Genomic DNA, 19,930 nt, shown 5'->3' with positions numbered 1-19,930 from the left:
GACTATTAGAAGCTAGTAATATTATAAAATCGCTTGATACGGCTAATCTATTTAAGTATATACTCAGATAACCCCAAAACTAACCATTCCCTTAAACGTAACTTAAACCTAACTTAGCTAAGTATTGGCAAACGTTTACCGTACGTAGCCCTAAGTGACATCACCCGTGCTTATTTAACTTAAATATAAGTTATGTCGCTGTTACTGCCACTGGGATACTTACTATTTATAACTTAATCTTGGATTTAGAGGTTGAGGTCTTAGACAAGCAGAGCGATTTTGTAAAATGAACTAACCACGTAGCAAAAATTGTAAACATTATGTAAAACACATAAAAACTATATTTATACTTTGCAGGATTTTTCTGTTCCACACTTGTGGGCTGTGGCATCTTCTCATATAGAAAAGGAATGAGCATTAATCATCACGTGCGCGAAAAGCGGGAGCGATTTTAGACGTTGAAGTCAAGGTTTCTACTGTTAGTGTCTCCATCTCGGTTAATAGTTTTTTACGTAAACTATTGCAATATAAAGCAAAAAGCATTGATTATTCTGGTGCATCCTTTCTGAAGATACGCGTGTATAAATTATACTTCAATGATATGTTTGAATTACATAAAAACAGGTAAGACTGAATCGCTTTTAGAAAATCGCGTATAAACCCGCTTACGCTTATGACTATGACCGGCCCATTACCTAGTCTAGCTCACGACCTTATTGGGAGAATATAATAAATTATAATTTATAATAATTACCCGATTTGATGACAGAATTATGTTTCGTTATAACTTGCTTTACAAGATACCTACCTACAGGGCTTAAGGGACAGTCAGGATTTGAGGTTATGAGTTAGCAAATATCGAGTTTATTTGATAACAGCGGTTACCTGTGGTTTCACCCGAGTCTCTTGGAATCTACTTCAAGTATCTGGATAAAATATAGCATATGTTACTCGGGAATAGGGCTGCCATCCGTCCGGGTTTACCCGGATTTGTCCTCGTTTGATGGCCGTCCGGGCGGGGTTTCAAGAAGTGCCCGGTAAAAACCCGGACACTTTTCATGTAAGGAAGCACCTAATTGAATTTAAGTATATGTTAATAGTAAATGGATTACAAATTAGGTATTATTTTGTTTAAAAAAAATCGTACCTGTTCGGGGAAAAAATGCGATTTACGCCAAATGTCCGGGTTTTTTAATGTTTGTCCGGGTTTGACGAAATTCGAGATGGCAGCCCTACTCGGGAAGAGTATAGCTTTCTAACATTGAAAGGATTTTAAAATTGGTTCAATAGTTCCGGAGCCTTTTGGACGCAACCAAGTTTTATTTTTCTTTTATTATTATATAAGTTACATGTAAGATAATGGAAAGTATATACATAGTTGGAATTTCTGACGGATAAAGAGTCTATGGACAACTAAACACACGGGCACTACCAGTTCGTTTTGAAAAACTTTTCTACTGTTCGATAGCCCAGGTAGGCCGTAAGCTATATTTTCTATCTAGATGCGTTAAGTAGTTCCCACGGGAAGCGCATGAAATGACGGAAGCTAGAATAATATTAATGTATACTGCTGACCATATTGCACTACGTTCGATTCCCGGATCACTACAACTAGGGCGATGTCTCAACATTAATGAATGCGAGTCAATTAGTACTTTACTACTAGATCACAAATCTAAAATGTTTGTAATCCAATAAATATCTTATCTTAGAATTTGTAATACGGTCATTTGTTACTTAGGACTTACTTAGATAACTTAAGTTGCTGTTACATGATTGTTATATGGTTAATATATTATTGCTGTGTTAATACACAGTTTGTCGCGTCTGTCTGTCTGTCTGTCTGTATATTTGCGATAAACTCAAAAACTACTGCCAATCTGACCAGGAAAAACTTAATTATCAATGTTATTAGCTTTATCCATCAATTTTCAATTTTAAAGGAAATAATAAAATTGCACCGTTAGGGATAAGTAGCATATGATATTCTTTCGCCATTGGATGCTACTTATCCCTAACGGTGCAATTTTATTCTTTCCTTTGTTTATTAACTGTTAAAAATATAATGTAAATAAATATTATAGTAATAAAAAAAAAATGTAAAAAAATGTAAAAAAATTAGTGTTGTGTGTGTTTTTATTAGTTAAGTATTAAGTTGCTCGGGTAACTGGGTTGAGGAGGTCAGATATGCAATCGGTCCTTGTGAAACACTGGTTCTCAGATGCATCCGGTTAGACTGGAAGCCGACCCCAACATAGTTGGGAAAAATGCTCGGAGGATGATTTTTAAAAGTACAGCGTGTAATCTTAAATCCGAGTTGGGCTTTCAAGATTTTCAAATCCTTTTCGTGTCTGTCAGGGCGAAGCGTGCACCAAAACTCCACATTTTCTGTAGATAATAGATTAATCAAACCACACCTTATACGAACAGTTTACAATAATTCGATAACCAGCTATAATTGTTTCCAGCCATCACTTAGTTTCCTCGAATTTACTGTAACAATGTGTAATAGCCAAAAAACTAAATGAAACTCATGCATTTTAATTCGGCTGTTTTCTTGTTGCAATATTGTTACATGGGCTTTGTGATTGCCGTTGTTACTAGGCGTATTTAAGGCGACGAATTGGTCAATTATAATTCCATAACCGGCACGCGCATCTAAGGCGCCAAAAGGGGTCGGAGCGTCTGAGCGGGGCGAGGATAACAATACGCGCGCTAGCTTATAACTAAAAGTCGTAAGCGACAAAATGGTTTTGTAATTTTATTATTTAGAAATGATAATTTGATAAAAATTCCTTCTACAATTTTAAAGAGTATGTATATACTCAACTACTAAAAAAGTTAAGAGGCTTAAATCGGTCCCGTTTGCCCATAATATGTGAATCTCTTTTTAAAAAGAGGTATGTTTGATATATTTTTCTCTGTTATAAAAGTTACCTTATCATGTTTTCACGTCTAACAAAATAAGGTTTATATCATGAACTTTCAGGTAACCAAGTTGTATTTTGATCCGTTTTGTATTTACTGAGAAAAATTGAGATCCTTGGCGCCAAAAATTCCAATTCGTCCTCTTAATGTAAGTCTTCCTCGTCCCGAGGGAACTATTCCCGCACACGGACAAGAGTAACTTAAAACCTCGAGTACTATGTACAATTTCATTCAATTCAGTTTCATTTATACATATAGTTAAGGTTATAATTTCATTCTTTTACATTTTATTATTCAATAGTTTTACAAAATGATCTTATTATAGGGAAATATTAAAACTAAGTATCAAAATATTCATCCGCATCGCTGTCAGCTGGGATCGTGCCCAAAAGGCTGGCTGCATTGCCACGCTGGATGGCAATGCATATCCTTTGACCGAAGTATAGGCCAGCCCTTTGGTCACGAGTGGACTCCACTAATCGCTTACTAATTTCATTTAAATTGATTAAATAATTCGGCATAAAAGCGCGACAGGAGTTATTGCCGCATTTTATGTTAAGTATGAATAGTCCATCATCTGCCTAGCCTTTTCCCAACTATGTTGAGCTCGGCTTCCAGTCTTTACCGGATGCAACTGAGTACCTACCAGTGTTTAAGTTACATTATGTATAGCCATTACTCTTATATTTTCTCTTATGGTTTTTTTAAAGTTTTACGGTAACATAGCTAACACATCCCCTAGATAGAAATATAGGCTACTTTTATCCGGATCGGGGAAGTTGTTAGTAACAAATACATCCCAAGAAATCTTTACCTCCAAAACGACAGCTTCCCAACTAAAAGCATTATACATTCTCTCGTTAACCGTACACGCATTTCGGTTAACATCGCCGATCGTCGCGATACTACAAGCTATACGCTATAATGTATAGCGATACATATCTTATGTGATGTTGATGTTGAGTGATGTTTCAAAACAGTTAGTAACAAATACACCAAAAACATCCCAAAAACGAAATCCTTACCTCTATCCGTTCCCAATATTGTATCTATCCATGGTTTTACTTACCAGAGATAGTAATTTGACATCCCTCCTATCCCTACTAATATTATACCTAAATGCGAAAGTAACTCTGTCTGTCAGTCTGTCTGTCTGTTACGCTTTCACGTCTAAACCACTGAACTGATATTAATAAAATTTGGTACACAGATAGAGTTGACTCTGAGAAATTACATAGGATAGCTTTTATTTCAAAAAACTGCCGGAAGTCACTATTCCACCGATTCCACGCGAACGAAGTTGCGGGCAAAAGCTAGTTATTTAGGTATATGGGGCTTATGTCAAAATTTCTATCTCTAGTGATCAATTCAATGGATAGATAGAATATTGGGAACGACCTTAAAACGACAGTTTCCCAGCTTAAAAGCATTATACATTCTCTCGTTAACCGTACACGCATTTCGGTTAACATCGCCGATCGTCGCGATACTACAAGCTATACGCTATAATGTATAGCGATACATATCTTATGGGAGATCTTAACGTGCGAGGTGGTAGTGATGCTTATCGTAAATGGTCTGTTTAATGATTAGCAATGAGGATATAGAAACTAGTGTATAGGGCTCATTTTAAAAGTCTGTTTCTTAAAATTCCGATTTTTTGAAAATCGGACCTAGAAATTCGTAGTAAACAGTTGTTTTGGGAACACTGACGTGTGTTGTCGGTGATTTTGGGCCTTGATCAGGTATATTCACAATACATTTTAATAGAATGCTACTCAGTAATAGTCGTTGTTACAACTCCACGTCTCTGACAGATACCTAACTCTGACACTAGGCCCTGTTACGTGATCAAAGCAGCTCACTCGATGATAAGAAGAATGTAATTAGTATAATAATTTGAAAATACCCGGTTTGTTTTTCCCAGTTTCAAGTTTTCCGTGCCCCCATAAAACACATAACATAAATTTATCCATTAACATTTTTTATTCATTAAAATCTTCAACTAATATTAAAACACAAAACTTGGTTTATTCGTTCCTCTTCCACGCAAAAGCTACCGAATGGATTTTGATGAAACCTGACACTAATACTGACACTAATTACACTCAGGCTACTTTTTATCTGGATTAGGGAATGCAATCCCGATCCCGCGGGATCCCGATCTCGCGAGATCTCGTGTAATTTTTCGGGATCAATCCCGACGCATCATATGACGAGATCCCGTTCGAGATTGACGGGATTGGGCGGCAGTGGTCAGCTACGCAACACACACACAACCACACACACACAACACTTCAAGAGGAATTAGAAGAAACTCTGCGAGCTTCTAAAAGTCCTTTTGCACGTATATCCACGGCCACGAACCTAGACAAATTAGAATCTACCATTAAAAAAGAAATGGATTTGTTCGAGTGTGGAGGAACAAGGGGGCGATTTTTGCAGTTTGCATATAATTGCTTCGCCACGCTGTTGCCAACCAGCGCGAGCGTTGAGTCGGAGAGGAGGGCATTCTCAGCAGCGGTGTACATTGCAACAAACATTAGATACCGTTTAGCAGATGAAACTATTAATACCTACCCTTTGTTTTTTAAGGAGTCTTTTTCAAAATCACTCTTTTTCCTAATTCAATTGAAATAAGCTTATTGTTTTGATTACCTAATTTACCTACGTTAATTTCCTTACAACCTGATTATTTAGTCGGAAAGATTAAAGAATAAAGGTTTTTATTTTCTTTCGAGTAAAATGTTATTTTAATTAACCTCACTATCACAAACAAGCAGTTATTAGCTTTTTCAGTCATCTGAATTCATTTTTTTTTTAATTAGACGGGATCCCGAAAATTCCGGGATCCCGCGGGATTGATATTTCTAATCCCGCGGGATCCCGAATTTGCAATCTCGAGTCGGGATTGCATTCCCTAATCTGGATGCGGGAAGCGGCCGGTAACATCGGGGAAGCTAGTGATTTCATATATCCTTAATTCAGTTTCCCACAAAACGACCTACCACAATTTACCGCTATCTAAAGCATCTCATCGCCTCGCTAACAGTACACAACGAGCCTATATTTCGCAACAAACAGTAACAATGTCTGTTTGCGAATAAATTCGCGCGTAACTACACATTGTGAGAGTCTTGTTTGTTTGTGTTGCGTGTTATGAGATGCAGCGTTTTTAAAACTTCGTGTAAAAACAAGCTAATTCATATGCCCATGCAGCCAGATCACCTCATCATCTATGTAGCCTTTTCATCATACAGCAATACAAACTCATTGTATAAATAGCCTTTTCACGATGCTTCGTTTAACAAAAGTGCACCAGCAGCTGAATACCAAGGTGTCACATGGAGCGACTGCATATTGAACAGAACGGAATGATTGGACATATCCTTTTAACATTTTATATTAAACCCATACATGACGACTTAATTCAGGCGACATATTCAGATGAAGACAAGTTATCTGATCATTAATGTCCTGATCATCGACCCAGTTACCTGAGCAATGCGTTACCCCTTCACAAAACATCAAGATATTCAAATAACAGCCGAGACCAAAAAATTGTGCCTTCCCAAACGATAAAGAATCTACGCCATCTAATGATAACTATGTATTTACTGTCGTCAATCATATTTTTCAAACTCTAACTTATTTTATTTTTATTCGCCTTAAGCCTGTACCTTACACCCTATTGAAAGTCCGGCTGAACTAATCAAGTCGGTAGTCGCCCTCTATCGGCCAAACTCCGCAACTGGAGTGGACACTATATGGTCATGAGGCCACGAAATAAGCAATTACATACATATTTATTTGTTTGACCAAACATAATTTTGCAGCCTAAAGTAGTTACAGCCTTTTTTATCGCCCCACCCCTGGGCACAGGCCTCCTCTGACACGAAGAAGGATTGAGCGTTAATCTAAAGTGTAGTCTAATAAAAAATATAATTATTTAAACAACAACTGCCTTGAGGTACCAATTATAATTCACATAAAATTCTTACAATTTCAGATATCTAATTCCCCAGCGTATTTATATGACAAGCTAGCTGGTGCCCGCGACTTCGTCTGCGCAGGTTTAGTATTTCGAACAATATGTTTACAAATTGTAGCCTATGTGTTATTCTGATGTATAAGCTATATTATTGTAAAGTTTCATTAAAATCCATTCAGTAGTTTTTGCGTGAAAGAGTAACAAACATCCATACATACAAACTTTCGCGTTTATAATATTAGTAGGATTAACGAGGCCGGATGCGCTCATTAGATCCTCCCGCGAGAAAGTTTCAGGGCACAGTGGATATGCTGACTACCCACCAATTTCACATACCTCCTGTATCTCAAAGCATTTCGCCATTACAATAATTACTTTACCTTATAATCTATCGAACCGTGCCGCTGTAACTTAGCCATGACAGCCAATAAATAAACGACGACTTTTACACACAAATAACAATACCATTTAATCGCTGTCTTTAAAGCCGAACTGCGTAAACGTTAAAATCGCCAAGATCTGCATCTCAGTGGAATAGTGAAAGTGTGCTACTATACCATGGAGTAAGGAAAGTTGAAGAGATGCCATAATATAGGTAGGTCCCGCGCCTTCTTCTTTGCCAAATACGTACGGTGGGCATAACCAAAATAATCAGTTACGAGTGAAGTAGTGACTCATTCGGATTCTTTGAGACATCTGTCAACGATTTTAAGTCATCACCATCTCCCGAGCCTTTTCTCAACTATGTTTGGGTCAGCTTCCAGCCTAATTGGATGAAAGTTAGCGATTTTTGGTATTACAAAAAATTATTGAATCCAAAGAAGGTGTATAACCACTTCTTTAATAACATTGTGTAATAAATTGAATTGTTTCAATACCAAACTATTATGTAATCAGTGGAAACTTGTAATTGGCCTTATTTCTACTAATATCTATATTAGTTTTCCTAATAAATAAAAATAAAATAAATAAAAATAAGGGCGAAAACAGTAACGTGTCTCGTCCCCCGATTACCCACATTTTGGCGCGCTAATTTCTTGGAGATTTTTCGTTATGACACCTTTTTATGGGAAATCATGATAAGCAGCGTGAGGGAGTGTCAGACTCTTACTGACTAAAACCCACCATATTCCTTCTTAAGCCCTTTATGAACCAGCACCGCGGTAACTCTTTCGAACAATCCCGCGGTCCGTTATGGCACCTCCGCAAGTCATTTTGTTCTCCATGGTAACTAACTGTTATCTCAGTAAATTAGACTGGATGACGTTCCTGGTTCGATCCCGGACGTGTAACTAAGGTTTATTGGTTGGGAAATAGAACGGTTGGTTGTTAAAGTATTTGTTTTATGTGTTCTAGTTAAAGGGGATAGATAGATAGAATATTCTTTATTGTACACCAAAACAAACAGAGAAGGACATTACAAAAAAAATACGTGTGAGTACAATAGGCGGTCTTATCGCTCAAAAGCAATCTCTTACAGACAACCTTTGGATGGAGTCGATTTTAAATAGATATATTACGGATAGTAGGCGTACAAATAATGATTAAAAAGGTATATATACAAGTATAAGCAAATAAACAATACATACACATATATAAGGAAAGTTGGATGGGAGAAAAAATATAAATATAAAGAAAGTAGAGAGAGTGTTAAAGTTTCATATAATAGTTCTTCACCATACTCTTGAAAACAGCAAGAGACTGTGCGCGCCTGATAGATACAGGCAGTGCATTCCACAAACGAGTTGCTTGGACAACAAATGACTTGTCATAAAAAGTCGTGGAATAATTTTGGTTTAATTATTGTGATATAAAGGACTGAATTTGATTGCAACTTTAGGAAATATCTTCACCTTTGTTTACCCACATAATTTTTAGTTTATCAGTTTTTCCGCGGATACTCGGATGGGATGAAATATAGCCTATGTTACTTGGGAAAAGTGTAACTTTTCTACAGTGAAAAATGTTTCTTCTTTATTATATCAGTATGCGTAGAAGGCATGTTAAATTGGTGGGTCACGGCTGTCATTTGACCACTGCTGTCATTATAATCTGATTATAACCAGTCTTACCGAGAAGTTTAGGTTTGCTCGAGTAACTTAGTCAATGAGACCACATAGGCAGTCGCTCCATGTGGCACACTGGTAATCAGCTACCTACTATTAGACTGGAAGACGACTCCAATATAGTCGACAAAAGGCTAGGCAGATTATCAAGTTTTTTACGGACTAACCTCGCTGGTTAACCATTAATTTGTAGCCACGGCAAACCGTTGCGTGGCTAAGTGGCTTGGACAAAACGGTATGCATTACAAACCTATATTGCTTCGAGTATGTCAACATGCGTTACGTAGATATAAAGAATACTGGATGTGTAAAAGTTTGTTTTTGTTTCACGCAAAAATTGCTGTACGGATGTCGAAGAAACTAGGCAGTTAAGTAGCTTAACATCAGATCGAACTTTTCACCCGGGTTGCGGAAAAAAGTTTCTTCTCTTTGTGGGTAAAACCGCGTGCGGCAGCCATTATTGTGTAAACACATAAAAGTAAAAGAAACGTATAATAAAATATCACCGGGTCCTGTACGTAGAGTAGATAATTTTATTTAGATAATTAATTTTATTGTATTACTATAAATCATACTACATATCAGACCTTAAAAATACCACTCATTTTCTAATACCATCCACGTTCCCACTATCAAATTAGCAACACAAATCTACCGAAAACCCAACAAGGATTTACACAACTCTAATAGTAGGTATATCATTTCCAGTATGCCATATCCAGCTTGTAAGTTATCTGTGCAGTGTGGCCATTAGAAAGGCGTTCATACTGCACTGCTATCGCCCTTCACTTGTGTACAGGGTAGTTACATATAGCCTTACTTAAGTCATTAGAAAGTCTGTAAACCTTTTTTGAAAAGAGTGTCTATATATAGTGTCTATATAGCTTCTTGCCGATTCTTCCCCAAGAAACCCACTCTTAAGAACCGTGAGCTTGATTTTTCGAAAGACCCGTTATAGGCCTATTTGAAATAAAAGAAAATTAATTTGACTTCGACCAGTCTTATCAAGAGACATCAGGCTGCTCGGGTAACTGGGTTGAGGAGTTTAGATAGGCAGTTGCTCCTTGTAAAACACTGGTATTTTAAATGAACTCCTCTCATTTTCTAACACCATACTATTAAATTAGCAACAAAAATTCAATCTCCCAAACACCCAACAAGGTGTTACACTACGCTAATATAGTCCCCTGGCCCCTGGCATATCCAGCTTGTATGTTATCTGTGCACAGTGTGGCCATTAGAAAGGCGTTCATACTGGACTGTTATCGCCCTTCACTTGTGCACTCGGGGTAGTTACATTAAGCCTTCTCCTAGTGGGTAAAGAACCAACCACTCAAATATGAGCGGGTTAGGCAAGTACCAATGCAACTTTTCTAAGTTTGTATGTACTTTTTAAGTATATCATGGACACCAATGACCATGTTTCGGGAGCATGGTAATCTGTAGGTCTCGGCTGTCTTTTGAACATTTTTGACAATCGTTACAGGTAGAAACCCGTAAGACTGACAACCAGTCTTATCGTAACTGGGTTGAGGAGATCAGATAGGCAGTCCCTCCATGTAAAATACTGGTACTTGTTCAGGCACCTTTATGAAAAGTACTCTTATAGCCTCCCTTGATAAAGGGGCTATCAAACACTGTAACAGTTTTTCATATAGGATCTGTACTTCTTGAGATTAGCGCGTTCAAGAAATCAAACTAACTCTTCATCTTTATAATATTAGTTTAGAATAGGCATGCATAATCATGCAATGTATATCAATCTTCTTATATATAAAAATGGATTGCTGTTCGTTAGTCTTATTAAAACTCGAGAATGGCTGGACCGATTTGGCTTTTTTTGGTTTTAAAATGTTTGTAGAGGTCCAGGGAAGGTTTAAACGATACGAAGTTCGCGGGATCAGCTAGTAAATAATAAATATATCAACATTTATTTTCAAAATTGCCACTAAATTACTTATTACACAACTAAACCAAGATAATTTTCTACAATCCCTTAACAAGACATTCCCACCGAAACCCAAGCCTAAATCCGTAGATCTAGAATTCTAGACCAAAACTAGCGAATCACCATCTCTTCGGTCCAGTAGCACATTAGCCAGGTAACAGTCGATCCATGTTAAATACTGGTATTTCTTCACGTAGGTACCTGTATAAAAAGTAGTCTATAAGTAGGTATATAGCTTCCCTTCATAAATTGGCTACCTGATACTGAAATATGTTTCATAACGGACCCGTTTTTCTTGAGATTAGCTCTTTCAAACAAACAACCTCAGGTATATAAAATAAACTGGCGAACTCCGTTTCGCCACCAGATGGCTTCGTTTTATGTTACATTTTGTTTGGTGATTAAAAGATTACCGCAAAAACTTAAACTTAAACGTCAGTTTATGCCTTGTCTAAAAAAATGTCAAATTATGACGTTGACATACGGTTCATTTTGCAGCCAAAATTTTTTTAGACAAGTGTAAAACAGGGGTTTAAGTTTTTGTAGTAAGGCCAAGAGAATTTTTTGCTTTGTTTTTTTTTTTATATATATATTTGATTTTTTTCTTTGCTATAAACCTCACGGAGCCCGAGACCTTTCCAACGAATGCAAAACCGTGGAAATCGGTTCGTGCGTTCTGGAGTTATAGCGTCCGTAGGCAGGAAAACCCGACTTATTTTTATATAGTAGACTAGCTGACCCGACGAACTTCGTACCGCCTTTTCCGTACTTACTCACCGTTTAGACCTACCCTGGATTACGACAAACATTTTAAAACCAAAATCAACTCAATCGGCCCAGCCGTTCTCGAGTTTTAATCAGACTAACGAACAACAATTCATTTTTATTTATATAGATAACACAATGTATGTATATCAATATTTCTTTCGAAATTGCCACTAAATTACTTATTACATAACTAAGATAACTTTCTACAATCCCTTAACAAGACATTCCCACCGACAAGCCCAAGCCTAAATCCGTCGATCTAGAATTCTAGACCAAAACTAGCGAGTCACCATCTCTTCGGTCCAGTAGCACATTGGTTTTATGTAAATCGTGAGAATTGGGCCACTACGACGCTTCGAAACTAAGTTATGACCATCGGTGTTGCAATGCTTGTACTACGGTTCTGTGAAAGTACTTGTTTTATTTTATATCTGTACTAATATTATAGAGTCGTGGTGACCTAGTGGGTAAAGAACCAACCTTTCGAGTATGAGGGTGTGGGTTCGATTCCAGGGTCAGGCAAGTACCAATGCAACTTTTCTAAGTTTGTATGTACTTTCTAAGTATACTTAGACACCAATGGCTGATAAAAAGGTGAAGGAAAACATCTTGAGGAAACCTGGACTATAAAAAGTCTGAAATCACCAACCCGCATTGAGCAAGCGTGGTGATTAATGCTCAATCCTTCTCCATGTGAGAGGAGGCCTGTGCCCAGCAGTGGGACGATAAAAAGGCTGTAACAGTACTAATATTATAAAGCTTAAAGTTTGTTTGTTTGGACGCGGTAATCGCAGGAATCTCCCTGCCTTATCATATTCCTCCTTGCAATAATATAATAATAGTAGGTACATAGGACGTGGTGAAGGGTTTTGGGGACCTATTCTTCTTCTTCTTAGCGTTTATCCCGTCTTGTGACGGGGTCCGCTTTCCCTATCTTCCACTTCGCTCTATCCAGGACATCTTCCTTTTCGAGTTCGCAGATTTTCATGTCTTTCTTTACAACACTCAACCACCGCAGTTTTGGACTGTCTCATGTAATTCTGACGTCCAAAAAGTACTAATTTTCTTTTTGATCTCAATTTTTTTTGTGATTGGCGCAGCATGTTATCTTCTTCCATGCTCTATATACCGTCATCTCACAAGTAACTTAAGGCGACGAATTGGTCAACAATAATTCCATAACCGGCACGCGCATCTAAGGCGCCAAAAGGGGTCGGAGCGTCTGAGCGGGGCGAGGATAACAATACGCGCGCTAGTTTATAACTAAAAGTCGTAAGCGACAAAATGGTTTTGTAATTTTATTATTTAGAAATGATAATTTGATAAAAATTCCTTCTACAATTTTAAAGAGTATGTATATACTCAACTACTAAAAAAGTTAAGAGGCTTAAATCGGTCCCGTTTGCCCATAATATGTGAATCTCTTTTTAAAAAGAGGTATGTTTGATATATTTTTCTCTGTTATAAAAGTTACCTAATCATGTTTTCACGTCTAACAAAATAAGGTTTATATCATGAACTTTCAGGTAACCAAGTTGTATTTTGATCCGTTTTGAGTACTGAGAAAAATTGAGATCCTTGGCGCCAAAAATTCCAATTCGTCCTCTTAACTAGCTAATCGCAAGAACACATATATGAAAAATTCTTTCAGTGTTTTTAGTACGCTAGTTTATCGAAGAAGGTTACTTTTATCCGGGTGACGGATGTAGTTACCCGAGGAAGGTGAAGCCGCTGGTGGAAGCTAGCATTTCATAATTATCAAGTTAATTATAGCTTAATAATTATAAAGGCCACTTGATCATCCTTCCAGTCAAGTTTAATAGGGGACGTGTTATAATTATTTTCGATTTGACGCGTCCAAACCGTTTAGCGAAACATATTACAAACACATTAATATTAATAAGTAAAATATCCGACACCAATATTTTTTTACAGCTAATTAGCACATAATTATAGCAATAATTTCACATCGACAACCTTTAAATTAATAGGCCTAATGATTTTGTAATCTGTACGTCCGTTTGTAATCAGTTTTTGACAATTGCAGTGTCAGCCTTGACCAATTAGAATTTAATTAGGTAGTGTCGTTACAATATTGTATGTACCTGTTAACCTGCGGTTTCACCCACGTCCGTAGGGAACTACTTCCAGCACTCGGAAAAAAGTTACAGAGACTGTGGCTTCATACTTACTTGGTATAAGACTATACTTTGTGAAAAATAGCTTATGTTCCTTTTGACTCTAGACTAGACTATGTGAACTAAAAATTTAACGCAGTTCATTTATTTTTGCGTGACAGACCGAAAGAGCTACTTTCGAGTTTATAATATTAGTAAGGATAACTGGCCTTTATTAACGAAGTTACTCATGCTTTATTTAGGTACCTAGAACAGACTGTAGAGTATGTCTCCCACAATCGCACAAAAGTGTTCAGTTACCGCGGCCCTGGTCCACTGTAGGCTCCAGAAGGAACTTGGTGGGTTTTGGTCAGTAAGAGTCTGACACTCCCTCACGCTGCGCCCACAGCGGAACGGGACACATTTTAGACTATGTATTTGCCAAAGATTTATTTGTATTTTATTATGTAATAGTGTTTGAGCTTTACGAACCAGTGAAACGCATATATGTTTACAAATGAAAGTTAGAATTAACACAACAAATCAACAGCTTTTAAATGTTCCACTATTCTTGTACAACCGTGTATTTTCTGATTTAAGTGTTGCTAGTAAGCGTGGACAAGCAAATAGTAGAAATGTAAGGCTATGTTCAACATTAACCTACAGTTTCTACATCCACCTAACAATTGTCGGCCACGGCGGTTATTCTTTCTAAGGAGATTAGCCAGTTGCGCAGGGCATATTATAGTGCACGCACATTTGCTTGGACACAGGTGCACTCACTATTCCTTCACTCTCATAGAGCGATGGGACGACAATCCGACACCACCTGAGGGAGATCGTCCTATTAATATTAAGCATGTTTTTGAACGGCATGTTTGATGGTCAAGCACGCTTTAATTTCCCACGTTTTCTAAAGAATCTCTAGGGCAAAGTAAAATTGCATATTGTTATGTTATTTTATCCGGGCATTGTTTGGTAGTTTGAAAAATATTTTATTTTGTTTGAAAGGAAGTATCAAACAGTAAAAAATTAAATTATAAATTAAAAAAAAACCCCCGACCCAAAAAAACTACGCAATTAAACCCTACAAAAAGCAAAAAATAACTTTAAACACTACGTAACTACCAACTAAAGCATGTCAGACTAAACTAAATTTTGTCATGTCGGGGGACCGCTCTAATTTATTAGCCTAACGTTAGAAGTAATTATATACTACGACATTATATATACTACTTATAACTTTGTATATAATTGTGTTTAGATACGTGTTTTTTTATACGAATGTTGTAATTAGGTAGGTATCATTTGATTTGTGTAAGTATTTTTAAAGGTAAAAAGCGGTCCCCCGACACGTCAAAATTTAGTTTAGTCTGACATGCTTTAGTTGGTACTTACGTAGTGTTTAAAGTAATTTTTTGCTTTTTATAGGGTTTAATTGCGTAGTTTTTTAGGGTCGGTGGTTTTTTTAAATTTAAAATTTTATTTTATTTCACGCTTTTTGAAGGAGCTCCTTAATTTTTCCTTCTTTCATTTAATTTCTTTTATTTTAAGATGGGGTCGCTATATGCGATCTCGGCCAAAGGAAGCTGTTTAACAATCCTCATCACAAACTGGCTCTCGGAGAATTGCACAGATTGAGAAACAATAAAGACTAACCTTTGGTCATACTAGATTTTCAGCAATAATGTAAATCGGTTTATCCGTTTCATTCCGGCATTCCAGGGTTTCATCCGTCACATCCCATTTCCAGCATCAGGTTTTCGTCAATTAAAAACATGAAGAGAACTCGTCAAGACAAATTCAACGAGCCCAAACTCGATGCGTTTACTAAAAGGCAGTTCAGGGTTACGTCTCCTATCTTCGTGCCCTAACAGCAGACCAGCTCAGTGGTTCCAGAAGACATTAGTGTTTTAAATTTCAGATCCCACATATGCTTGCAAGTAACTGAGCGTGTAACATTCCTATCACACCTAACAAACGAGCTGATGACCTTGAAGACCTGAACCGATTTCCACCAAACATAGCTAAGAACACTCCCGGATGACATTCCTTTCAAACAAAAAAAACCGCATTACAATGGGATCATCCGTTTGGGAGCTACGATGCCACATACACACACACACACACACACACACACACACACACACACACACACAGACACGTCAAACTTATAACACCCCGTCGTTTTTGCGTCGGGGGTAAAAAAGGGTATGTTTTGAGTCTACCTAACTAAAAGTAGCAATAGAAAAAGAAAAAAGCAGTTCCATCAATCACATCTCAAACTAAATAGCCACGAATTAAACCATAGACTAGACTATTTACTGCATCCTTTTGAGTCTTTGCTAGTCTCTATCGAGTTCTACTTGGTGCTAGGGTTGTCAAAGGTTTAACTAATTTTCTAAAGAGTAAAAGAAGTGCATGTAATATTTAAAAGGTAAATTTAAAACGGGCATTATTAATCATGTGATGCTATTGACTATGCACGTTAAAAAAACTAAACCAAAACTTATTTGGTATAATTAAACACTATTTTTCAACGGAAGAATATTAATAGCAGCTAGTAATTTTGCTGTTTCCAGCAGCTCTAACAGACCTCTGACGGAGCTACTTCCCGCTCCTAGATTATTTAAGCAATACCTGTGTATCAAACATTTTAATTGGTTCAGTACTTTTGGCGTGAAAGTAAGACTAACATTTTCTATGAAAGAAAATTCTGATAGATAATTTTATAACTTTTACCTTCCTACTCTATTTACCAAACACTTTTATCTAATTCTAAAACCCTATTTCAACTGCAAGCGGTATTTACCAATAAAAACTCGAGTCCCTTTGTCGTATACCGCCGCCGTCGGCGCGCACACACCTAATTTAGACCCGTTTAGTAAAAAAAACTAGCTCACAAATAACAAAAAATACAGAAAACCAATGGAAAAGAATGGGAGATTTATTTGACCGACAGCTATGTTTTCAATAATTTTGAAAATGACAATAAGCTTCTTTAACAGTTGCCCTGTTATTTTCTGACCCTGTCAAATACTTCCATAAATTAAAGCTCAATTTAGACTAAACTATGTTAAAAGATGACCATCGTCATCCTACGGCCCTTATTCCCAATTTTCAATCGTGGTCGGCGCAGCATGTTTTCTTCTCCCATTCTCTTCTGTCTGCCGTCATCTCACAAGTCAAATTCTTTCTAGCTGGAGGGTGGTTACCTACCCAAGTTGTGGTTTAAACTCAGCTTTTTACAATCACGTTAAAAAAATCATTTTCTTTTTTTTTCCTGAAAAATCTAATGCATGTTGTGTAGAATGGACCTTCTCTGCAATCCAATATCGTGACCATGTGTTTGCGCACCGATCGTCGGCGAAATAAAAACTAAAGCATTTCACTTATTGACGTGATGGCTGCTATAAAAACTTGCTAATCGTGTGCAAGGATTATTTATTTCTTTTCTTTAAAATTAGATCCCTTCTTGCGTTAACTATTGACTTCCTTAACTCATCATCGTCCTCCGAGCCTTTTCCCAACTACTTTTTTTTTTAGCAGCGGACGCAGCGGTGAGGGAGTGTCAGACTCTTACCGACTAAAACCGTCGTGTTCCGTCGTAGGCCTTTTATGTACCAGGGTCGCGGTAACTCTTTCGAACAAACCCGCAGCCCCGGCAGAGAACGCAGATTTCCCAACTACCTTTGGGTTGATTTCCTTAACTAGAACCTTCGAAACACTGGTACTCTGCTGCATCCGGTTAGACTGGAAGCCGACCCCAACATAGTTGGGAAAAGGCTCGGGAGGTGATGATGAAGTAGACCCGTCGACTTTGAGGAGCTCGTGGCTAAGTGTAGGGACACACACAGCCGTAAGGGTCTATCGATCATAAGGTTAAGCAACGCTTGGCGCGGTCGGTCCGTGGATGGTTGACTACATCATGCCATAACAAGCCCCTCTGTGTTTCGGAAGTCACGTTAAATTGGTCCGTCACGGCTGTCATTTGAACATCTTTGGCAGTCGTTACGTATAGTCAGTAACACAAAACTGGTCGTAATTAGGTTGAGGTGGTCAGATAGGTACTTCCGTGTGGCACACTGGTACTCAACGGTAACTCTTTCGAACAATCTTGAAGCCCTTGCAGGGTCCGAAAATTGCCCACATTATTTTCATTTTCGTTCCCCATTATTACATGTATAGTGAAATAAGTTTCTTTGCTAATTGCTAAATCCTGAAGGCTAACAGTGTCCTCTTTATATTTCCAGGTGGAGTGATTCCTACTTCATCCAAAATCACTAGGGAAGAAACCACATCAACCGAACGAATTTTTGAGTGAGTATACTTTTTAACAAAACATAAATAATACCTAACCAGCTTCTGATCGCGCACATATTTTTATATGTAATACATGACTAGCTTCAAGCCGTGGTTTGTCCTCAGGGGACTACTTTCTGCACCTGGATAAAAACTAGTTTTGCAGACTCTAAACTAAATACTACACACTACACTTTTCAAAAAGGGTGGCGTTTAGACGCTTAACAGAACGATACTGTTAGTAAGGATTACTTGGTTTACCAAAGAAACCTATTAATTAAAACTCTAACATTTGATTTCAGCTCAAGTCACCAGTTGCCCAAAATAAAAATGGGCCCCGATCTCAGAAGTGCGAGAAGACCGAAACAGTTAATGAACAAGTAAGTTTCATCCAATATTTAGACGATAAATATATAAAATAAAACTAGCTACACTATGTATATAGAAAGTAAGTTTAATTCCAAAACTCATGGAAAACTTTATCTGGAATTAGCTGCTCCTGTATTTTTCTTTATGGCTATATTTGTCGGTATAGGTAAATCAGCTACTTTCTTACCACCCTTTAAGGCCCAGACTCCACGAAAACGAAGCATTGCAGAAATGACAGACTTGATACATATTGATTACGGTGAAGTTATTAAGAGCCAAAATTACTACATATACGCTAACTAGAATTTCCTCTTCTTTTCCAGACTAAAACCCCCACCAACGCAAACGCAGCCAACCCCTTTACCGACCCTAGAGCTATCAAAACCTTACTTACCGCTAATCCCTTTCATCCCCCCTCACAAACCAACCACAGACGCTCAAATCAAATCATTTCTTCTAAACACGGCGCTACAAAACGCTCTCTCAGACTCCCTAAATCAATTCACCCAACGAACATCAAAAGACCTGAAGAAGAATGGAGAAGAATATAGGAACAATAACGAAGATTCTCCAAATAGGAGAAGACTGCATAAGTGCGATGTGGCCGGTTGTCATAAGATCTATACGAAAAGTTCGCACTTGAAAGCTCATAAAAGAACGCATACTGGTAAGTTTTGATACTTTTTTGTCACTTGCCTAGCCTTTTCTCAAATTATGTTGGGGTCGTCTGCCAGTCGAATCAGATGCAACTGTGTACCAGTGTGCCACATGGAGCGACTGCCCGTCGTATTTATCACCAGCCTAGCTTTTTTCTACCGCTGATTAGGGTCGGCTTCTAGTCAAACCAAGTGCAGCTGAGTACCAGTGTGTCGTATAGAGCGACTGCCTAACGGACCTCCTCAACCCAGTTACTCATCAACCCGAAACCTTTGTAAGACTGGTTGTCGTATTTTACGATTAGGTACCTGTAACGACTACGAAAAATGTTCAAATGACGGCCGGGACCCATCAATTTAACGTGCCTTTCTAAAACAAAAGAACTCGTCATGACATGAACATCACTCCAAGCGATGCTTAACATTAAAACCCATCGACCCGTGCGGCTCTAACTTAGCTCCAAGCACAATAAAAAAAGTATATTTATCTTATATAAACATTTTTCCATTTCACAGGCGAAAAGCCGTACTCCTGTGGTTGGGCGGGCTGCGAGTGGCGTTTCGCCAGATCAGATGAGCTGACCCGTCACACTAGAAAACACACAGGCCATAGACCATTCACATGTCCATTGTGCAGACGATCCTTTGCCCGGTCAGACCATCTTGGATTGCATATGAGGAGACACTGATTTTACAAAAAATAGGATTGGGGAGTCTGACATTATATGTACTTCATTTTGAGTAGGTAGGCATTTAACTAAAGGTGAACAATCTTGATACTTGCG

General features: G+C 37.8%; 1 protein-coding gene across 1 annotated transcript in view; it reads left to right on the top strand.

Annotated features, from left to right (window-relative positions):
* The window catches only part of LOC124643870 (Krueppel-like factor 8), a 53,236-nt gene extending 33,306 nt beyond the window's left edge, over positions 1–19,930 (top strand). Inside the window, exons 6-9 of the mRNA XM_047182992.1 lie at positions 18,072–18,138; positions 18,423–18,500; positions 18,813–19,156; positions 19,662–19,930. Coding sequence (XP_047038948.1) covers positions 18,072–18,138; positions 18,423–18,500; positions 18,813–19,156; positions 19,662–19,834 — 662 coding nt within the window. The 3' untranslated portion in view covers positions 19,835–19,930. The remainder of the gene's footprint in view (positions 1–18,071; positions 18,139–18,422; positions 18,501–18,812; positions 19,157–19,661) is intronic.

The sequence above is a fragment of the Helicoverpa zea genome, chromosome 28 (genome assembly GCF_022581195.2).
Source record: "Helicoverpa zea isolate HzStark_Cry1AcR chromosome 28, ilHelZeax1.1, whole genome shotgun sequence".
In the NCBI taxonomy this organism is placed as follows: Eukaryota; Metazoa; Arthropoda; class Insecta; order Lepidoptera; family Noctuidae; genus Helicoverpa; species Helicoverpa zea.
Note: the sequence above shows the minus strand (reverse complement) of the source record. Positions and strands in the feature narration are given on the sequence as shown.